Below are 8791 nucleotides of genomic sequence, written 5' to 3'. Positions count from 1 at the left end.
CAGTGGCAACTCCTTCCAGAAGAATTTGAGTCCACTTTCTGGTTTTTCTAACACTCACAGAAGCAGCCTCATGGGTGTTCCCTCAGAGACACCAGCCAAACAGCTCTCCTTCTCAGAGGTGGGGACACCCTCTCCCCAGGAACTGTCCTTGGAGCTCAGCGACACCAGCCCAACTGAGCATCGTCCCCACTGTCCCCTTCCAGAGTCTGAGATTCAGCCCACAGATCCCTTCTCCTACCATCTAACTTTTAATGAGTCCAGTTTCTTCCCCTCATCCCCCCAGCCTCGGGGATGATAACTGCTCCCTGCGGATGCTGCCTCCACTGATCCCTTTGTATTTTCTTTCTACCCTCTTCAATTTCCTGGTTAATAATTCTTTATATTAAGTTATCTCCAGTAAAATCACTGGTGTGATTTCTGTCTCCTGCCTGGACCGGAAGATTCACCCACATTTACGTCCTAAGCATCTACGGCTCAGACTAGTGCCAGGGACTGCCCAACCCCAGCAGACCACACGCTGGAAGGTGTGCAGCCACGGCCGCATCCCGATCTGGTTTCTCTTAGCCGACCTGTGCATGGAGGAGCAGAGAGGAGCAAGTTCAAATTTAAAGGACATAGCGACATTGGTGGCAAAGGAAGCTTATTTGCTGTACAGTCTTGGGGGATGGCTGCAGGGACCCCTTGCTAAACTTGTGAATGTTTCTCCTTGCTGGCCAGTAGCGAGCTGTATGGAAGCATCCTCATCATAGGCTTGTGGGAGAAGATGATCTTGTTATAGTTTGCACTGGGACATTCTCTGGAATCTGTGTGTATGTGTGTGGGTTCTGGGATCATGGCGGGATCCATGGCCGACACAGAGTAAGGACCCCACAACAATAGCTTGGTCTCTGACAATGCTTCCCCGTACACGTCATCAGAGGACTTGGACGACTTTCTCCTTTTCAGCTGAATGACGCTGGAAGGCTTGTTCTGCCTCCGGTGGCTTTCCTCGAGAGTTCGCGTGCATTCCAGTTCTCTCGTTTTGCTTTTCTCAGTGAGCCTTTGCACTATCGGGGAGGTATACGTGACATAGGCCGGCCAGGGCTCATGTTTTTCTAGCAGATTCAGGGGAAGTCCAATGTTCTCTGTGAATCCTACCAGCAAAGAGAAATGAAGGCCATTTAGAGGCACTCACGTGCGATAATTCAATTCTTCAAAGAGTGGGAGGGTATTGGAACCACATTTTGAAGTCTACCCCATTATGTACCCCTTGTATTCAGTGGGAATAAAATCCAGTCCAAAGCTGGGGACAGAATGACATTCTAGAGAGTATAGCAAGTCAAGAACAGCAAAATGCAAAGCCGCGGGAGACCTGGAGTCAAGCAGGTGTGGTTTCGAATATTTGCGAAACCTCAAAGTGTTTTACCCCTGAACTTCTATTTTTTTCACCAATAAAAATGGTTACTCTAAGGCTATTATAAGGACTAAATAAAGTAACATATTTTAAGGGCGTGGAACAGTACAGCTTAGAGCTTGAAAGCATGGCTCTGCACCTGACTGCTCCAAATTCCTACTCTGCCTACTTTGTAGCTGTGAACCTTTAGCAGGTTTCCTAACCCTTCTAAACTTCAGGCGCCTCATCTGTGAAATGATAATTAGAAGACCATGCTCGTAGAACTGTCCTGTGGATTACAGATAATTCATTTAATACTTCTAGCACAGTGCATGACATAGTTATCAGGAAAAGGTAACTATTAACCTTTCAGCTATGCGCTATTTCATTTAAACACCTTATAAGGTAGGAATTATCCCCAATTAACAGAGGATGAAACTGAGGCTGAGTAGCTTGCACAACTAACAAGTGGTGGGTTCAAACTCAAGCTTAATAGGCTCAAAAAAAAAAAAAAAAAAACCCTTAATCTCTTCATGACAGTTGCTGGCCAGACCTTTTGGGTGCTGGGGGAGAGAGGCTTCACTAGATATTCAACTCAGTTTACCAAGCAGCCTCTTCCTGATATGCAGATACCAAATCATGGGTGGGTCAATCCTTCCCTTCTTTCATTTGCAACTTCACTCTACCTAACAGAAATGCTACAAAATATCTCTCCTGCAGCTGCTATCTTCCCCGGTGTTCCCAAGTGGTGCACCCTTTCCCTAATTCTGTATTTCTTTGGTAATTTCTATAGGAGTTTGGGAGGGAGGGAAGTTAAAAGATGCATCCTGCCATCTCCAAATTGAATTCAGTAAAAAATGCTGGAAACGGGAATAATCAAGAGAAGATGCAGATTATACAATTATTCTCCGATGTCCAGGAGCCGGAAATTGTCTGGGATAGACCTGTCAGTAAAGCATGTGCTATGGAAGGGTTCCACCTCCCCGCAAGACTCTGCCTGAGGAAGGCAAGATGTAAGACAAAACCTCACTAGAAAATTCCCAGCAAGGCTTCCAAACACAGACTTGGCTGATCATCCTCCTCTCCTCAAAGCAAATGCAAAATGCAAAGATACCACAGCTTAGGGTATTTGCATGGATCTGGTAGAGGGGAAACTAAAGCTGCCTGGAGCAAAACTGAGGGAGGAGGAGTCTTCCATCTCCTGACCACGCTGTATTCTCCACTGGCACAAGAGTGACTGTCCACTGAGCCCTGCATTTTCCCACCCCAGCCCCCTACCCCGAAACATCCTCCAACTTTAGCCAGAACCACCACAGGAGCGTCTGTTGTTAACGCTCCCAACCCTACCTTCTTCTGTTTTTATCTTCCTGGCAGCAGTCCTCTCTTTCATTTTTAGAGGTTTCTTCACATCGAAGGTCCACATTCCTTTTGGAAAATAATACTTGTTAGCCAGAGAGTCCTCAAAGGGAACTGAGAAGAAAGTGATTAGCAGCCACCCTGGGGGTCCTAAGTCCTACACGTCTACATGAGGCTCAGAGGACTCCACCCCCGGGGAAGAGAACATTCCTTCCAGGGAGCTGGAGAGAGGCCAGGTGAGCCCCTCAAAGGCCTACAGCATGGCCTGGCCCAAGAGCCCCAGACTGGGCCAGCCTATTACTGATCAGCAAACACTGTCCTAAACCAAAAAGGGAAAGGAAAAGAAATTGGAGATTCGTAAGGTTGTTATTAACTACACAGAGACAGGAAATGGGTCCAGGAGATCTTTTCAATTCCTTTCCAGGTCTAAGATACATGAATTCATTATTTTACATACTCAGTTGACCCGTTCCTGTGTGAAACACTGCCCCGAGACACACAGTCCCCAGGTGTTCCACCCCTCTTTTCTCCTAATCAAGGAGCTATTGTGAAATGCAAGTGAGTGTGTCATTGACAGGGGCGACCTTAAATTCTACAATTTTTATAAAGTAGTCACAAATTTTGGCTTTTTATTATAACACACCTAACAAAGGACAGCATCCTGGAGATTCACTGACATTCATTTTTTAAAAAGGCTATTTTTTTGTCAAACCTATTTAGAGACAGGTCTTATGGAGCCCATTATAGATCTTAGTGGCAATCTTCCACAGCAAGGCATTTCTAGAAGAATTCACAATATCATTTTTGTGAGGCTAGGGAGGAAATACAGCTCAAATAGTTGTCTAACCTAGAAAGAATTTCATGTAATAATTTTTCTTTAATTGGAAGTGAAAATATCTTATTTCTCCTTCTAAGACCTACCATAGGGTCTCAGAATTTAAGATCATCCATTCCAAGTGCCCCTTAACCTAGAGCATGATATTCAGGTGGCCACCCAGCCTGCACCTGTCCACCTCCAATGGAAGGACTCTGGACTTGCCTTCTACATTTGCAGCATTGATAGAAATTTGTACTTCTCTCCATATGTAAAATAGGACTAATTAATCATGCCAGATGGTGGAAAAACGTTTTGAGCTGGCAACATTTGGGGGGTGGGATTTGGGATAATTCTTTTCATTGCTGCTTCTAAGTTTCTAGTTAATGAAGCCTCAGGGAAGTGCAGTTCTTAGTGACTCATTTGTTTCAACACCAGTGTGCATTTGCATAACTGGCCACCTCGCTCAGAGCCTCTTGCCATGACTGATCGACCAGGACAGCAGCCCTGTGTGGCCAATAGGATGATGCTACAGAATGGTGGGTCTTTCTCATACCTGCTAATCCAGGGACTGGGAAACTATAAAAAAAAAAAAGCCAAGGGAGGGCATGTTTGAGACTGCCTCAAAACTCACGGGGAGGCCTTGTTTGTTTGAAAAGAACAGGAGACAAATAGTTGACATTAAGTCTGAAGACAAGCTGTGGGCTTCTGTAACTTCCCTCAATTCCAACACAAAGGTTCCATTTTGTCTCCCTATAAATGAAATGCAAACCAGCAGTCTACAGACAGACATAGCATTGACGGGAGGGGGCATAACGTTGAAGTGGTTTTCTTGTTTCTCCTACAGACACAAAGCCCATGTTCAATCCACTGGGCTTCCAAGGCCAGCTCCCCTCAGCCCCCACCCAATCTATCATCCCACCGTTTCCAGAACCTAGTCTGGTAGACTGGCTTTGGCCTAGATAATTCAATTACCTGGAACCTGACACAACATTGTGTCTTTAATGATGTTCCTTAACTTCTTAGGACCTCAGTTATCACTTAGAAGGATGAGAATGAATTCCTGCCCTGCCTCTCTCAGAGAGACATAGTTGTTTTAATAAAATGTCTGGAAATTAAAGTGCTTCTCAACCAGTGGCTCCCACACTTTGCTGCACGTTGGAATTACTGGAGATCTTTAAAAAATACCAATGCACGCTCCCACTCCCAGCATTGTGGTTTGATTAGAGCACAGTGCAGCACAGGTATTAAAATTAAAAGCTTCCCAGGTGATAATGTGCAGCAAAGTTTGGGAACCGCTTTTCTAGAATCTGAACCAAAAACACTGAAAATTTATAAGGCATTATTATCAACTACTTGGAGACAGGAAATGGGTCCTGAAGATCTTGTCAGTCCCTTTGCAGTCCTTAGACACATGCTTTCATTCAAGAATTCCTGATTATATAATCAGTACTACATCTCTGGGACCTTTAAACATGTTAAAATGTCCATGGATCATTTCCACAACCACCACCTGCCAACACCAAAACTGTCTTAGAACAAATGAGCAGGAGAACCAGGGGCATAAAGCAGGGAGCTAAGGAAACTATGCCTGTGGACACGATTCTCATGCAAAGCTAATGATCTCATCCTCTGTGACCACAAGCTGCATCCTTATCTCAGGAAACCATCTTGCAAAAGGATTTCATGGGTTCCAGGCAGGACTGATGGATTAGTGCATTGGTGCAAATCAACCCCACTCAGACTCTTTGCCCTACTAATGCTGTGAAAGTGTTGTCATTTGCATAGTCCTGATGGACAGATTATCATCTTAATCCTTTGTTTCCTAAACTGTGTCCCACAGAATGCAAGACTCTCTCAAGATGTTAATAGGTATTACTTAAAGAAAAAAAAAAAACATGGCAAGAGCCACTGCATACAGCCATACAGATTGTTTAACCCAGGAGTTGCCATTCACATAATCTAAATTGTTATGCAAGATTGCAGGCCTGTCCTCTGTCAAGTTTGAAAAAAAAAATGCTGCCTTATACATATTCCCTTAGAACAGGATTTCTCAGAGCCTGTTATATGTCAAATTGCTCTGTAAGTCTCCAAAAGGGAGGCTGAATATGCAGCATCCCCTAATCTCATTTGACCAGGGAATCAATCATTCATTCACTCACTCATTCATTGGGTAAAGCATCTCAGAGAACTACAAACCAATGCAACGTTTGCGTGGATTCTGAAACAATGCCCTTCTCCTGCCCCTTTTGGAATTGCAAACCTCAGAGAATGTTCTGACATAAGAGGACAGAAGGACAGACTTGCTCAGTCAGGGTATAACTGGATCTTCAGTGACTCGCCTGCTCTGAAATGAGACTCAGCGTCCCACGAAACTGCTCCTACTCCAAAGAATAAGCTCCGTTGGAAACGAGACCTATTTCCCTCTGTTCAGCCTCACTCCTCTCCTCTCTGCTCCACTCCGCAGCCTCTTTCTCCGCTTGTCTCTCACCTCTCGCTTTTCTCCCTAAGCCATCTCGAAGCTCTTGCCGGTGCCCCAGAAGAGGAATCGCAATTTCTCAAACAGGAACCTGATGCAAAGTCTCATCTCACCTCTGCATTTCATCCTCCTCGACCTTCCATTTCCTCCCCCACCCTCCTTTTTTTGTTTTTGTGTTTTTTTCCTGTCCTCTGGCTACTCCTCAGTTATTTTTGGCCAAAGAGGAAGCTGCCACTAAGGCCAGGGAGTCTTGGAAAGCTTATCTCTGAAATACGAGAGACATGCCAGGGAACGAGGAACTCAGGGCAGGTGCCTTACCTGTGGGTCTCCATCCCCCGGGGAGCCGCGCACTCATGGCGCATGCGCGGACTCCCCGCGATTCAAACTGGGGGGAAGCAGAGCGCGCGTGCGACCGACTCCCCGTGAGCCCCGTTTCTCGTGGGCTTTCCCCGCTCCTTTACCCGGACCCCATGGGCGCCACGGAAGCTCTCGCCAGAGCCCGGGCCCCAGCTCTACCTAATGGGCTTCGGGCGGGGCAGGCAAGATAATCGTTTGCTGTGCCCTCAGCGACCCTGCTGGGAGCTCTGGGAATCCTAGAGCTGTTAAGAGGAAGGGGAAGCAGAGTGGGGAGGGGCAAGTCAGTCTTTGGGGAAAGTAGAGGCCTTCTCTCACCTTCTCCCTGTTCAACACTGCTGGCCCCCACCTCCTCCTCCCTGCTGCCCCTCCCCTAACAAACACATCCTCAAAGGGGAGGAGAAACAAGCCCGTTACTACATTGGCTTACTACACTCTTAAAAAGCCAAGTTCCAAAAAATAAAAAAAAATAAAAATTATATTAAAGTTTTCAATAGACAAAAATATAAATTCAGGTTGCATATGGTGGGTGGGTTGCTTCGGTAGTTGTCAGTATGTTCTTATTGAGACCATGCCTCTTTCTGGGGGAGGCAGCTATCTCTAACACATCTGGGGTGGGGAGGTGGGTGCCTAATCAGAATTCGAACACAGATTTGGGCATTATTGGTTCACCACTTTTGGTGAGTAGGAGGGGATAGACTGCTTCTCGATAATGTTTCTGTACTCTACATATTTTCTGTAAGTATTATCTGTGTACTTTGAGGGTGTTTTATTTTCCAACACTGAAAACAGAGTTCAAGTATCTGTGGCCATGCAACATTTATTTGTTCATTCATTCATGCACGCATGCATTCATTTTAAAAATCCATCTTGAGCTCCAAACATTACACTTCCAAGAGGGGCAGGTTTTGCGCTCACCCAGAGTCCACCATGGACTCTCCGCACACTGTACCTCTCGCTTTGAGGGTCTGCGCTTCTCTATGTCAAGGGGCCATGCAGATTTCCCATGCTGATACTAGATCAAACAAGACTAATCCATGCTATCGGTGTCATCAGAAACAAAAGCAGAGAGCTCGCCGTCTGTAGGCCAAAGCATGTTCCTTCCAGCAGCCACCCTGCAGACATGCGTAGAGCATGTCCGTGCACCAGGCACTGAGCAGTGGTTCAAGGAGCTCACAGCCATGAGGAAGGCAGACTATCAGTTTCCTAATTCAGCCTGTGCAGGGAGAGGTGTCAAGAAACAGGTTCGAGCAGAGAAAGTGGTCGTGCTGAGAATCAAAGGGCAGAGGAAAGGATAGGCAGTGGGCATGATTAACGCCCCCCTCGGTGTTTCCAAATCCTGAGTGAGGCGCTTCTCTGCTCAGGAGCCGAGTTCTGCATTCAGCATGCAGATAATCTAGGCTGTTTACAAACAGTGTGTTTTCTGCATATGAACTGCAAGGTTGAATTGGCTGAATAAACACTTTACAAATTCACTGCAGGAAGAAGCATTAGGCGTTGTTTACCTATTAGGTACAACCATAAATCTGAATTTTATATGTACCCAAGGAGTATTCAATCATAAATGTTAAGTTCCCACCTTAAGATGAAATATGAAGACCCGTTAGGCACAAAACACATGTGGCCGTATTATCTATAGATCAAGTTCAAAATTTAAAAGTGAAATTTCAAGCACAAGCCGAACAGGCATAATCAGAGGAGAGCTTTTCAACCTTTCCTCTCTGTGGACGTTTTTAGGGGTAGACTTGTACATTGAAAGGCTAGACAAGTAGGAAAGATACGGAGAAACAGGCAGCAAGAAATAGCCCTACAGCCCATACTCGGGAAACCAAACACGAAAGGCTTTAAGCAATTTGTGTGTAGAGACCCTCTCTTTGCCTGATAATTGGCTCTTAAGCAATGGGACCATGAAAGCGTGTGGCCCCACGGTGTCTAATCAATCAGAAAAAGGAAGTCCTGCTCTGCTGGAACAATAGGGACATTGTGAACCAGCGAACACATGGGAGAAACAGCCAGGCGTTTCCCAGGCCTGGGTCAATCGATGAGCCAGGCCACCCCTTTTAAAGTGCTCAAAGCACTGGGGTCCGGGCCAGTGTTTGTTTTGAAGAAGGTGACTTGCATTTGAGACTTTGCCTTGAAGAAAAGAATTAAAATAGCTGCTTTCTATATGATTCGATTATTCCATCGGCCTGTGGACAGCTTGTCCTCAGCAGCATGCAGTTGCCCCAACTCATGCCAGAATGTGAGAAAATACATGTATCACACACTGCACCCAAGTCTTGGCTCAAAGGCAACCCCCCCTTTTTTCGTAAGACTGCTTAACATAAGGTCTACCCTCTTACATTTTTAAAGTGCACAATACTGTGTTGTTAACCATAGACACAACGTTGTACCGCAGATCTCTAGAACTTATGCA

At 45.7% G+C, this 8791-nt stretch overlaps 1 protein-coding gene across 1 annotated transcript; it reads right to left on the bottom strand.

Annotated features, from left to right (window-relative positions):
• Positions 1-684: 684 nt before the first annotated feature.
• Positions 685-7383, bottom strand: CDRT4 (CMT1A duplicated region transcript 4). The gene is given in 3 exon segments (XM_012651392.1): positions 685-1133; positions 2720-2831; positions 7294-7383. Coding segments are annotated over 3 exon segments (651 nt in total).
• Positions 7384-8791: the final 1408 nt, after the last annotated feature.

Source organism: Propithecus coquereli, unplaced genomic scaffold (assembly GCF_000956105.1).
Source record: "Propithecus coquereli isolate 6110/MARCELLA unplaced genomic scaffold, Pcoq_1.0 Scaffold355, whole genome shotgun sequence".
Lineage (NCBI taxonomy): Eukaryota > Metazoa > Chordata > Mammalia > Primates > Indriidae > Propithecus > Propithecus coquereli.
Note: the sequence above shows the minus strand (reverse complement) of the source record. Positions and strands in the feature narration are given on the sequence as shown.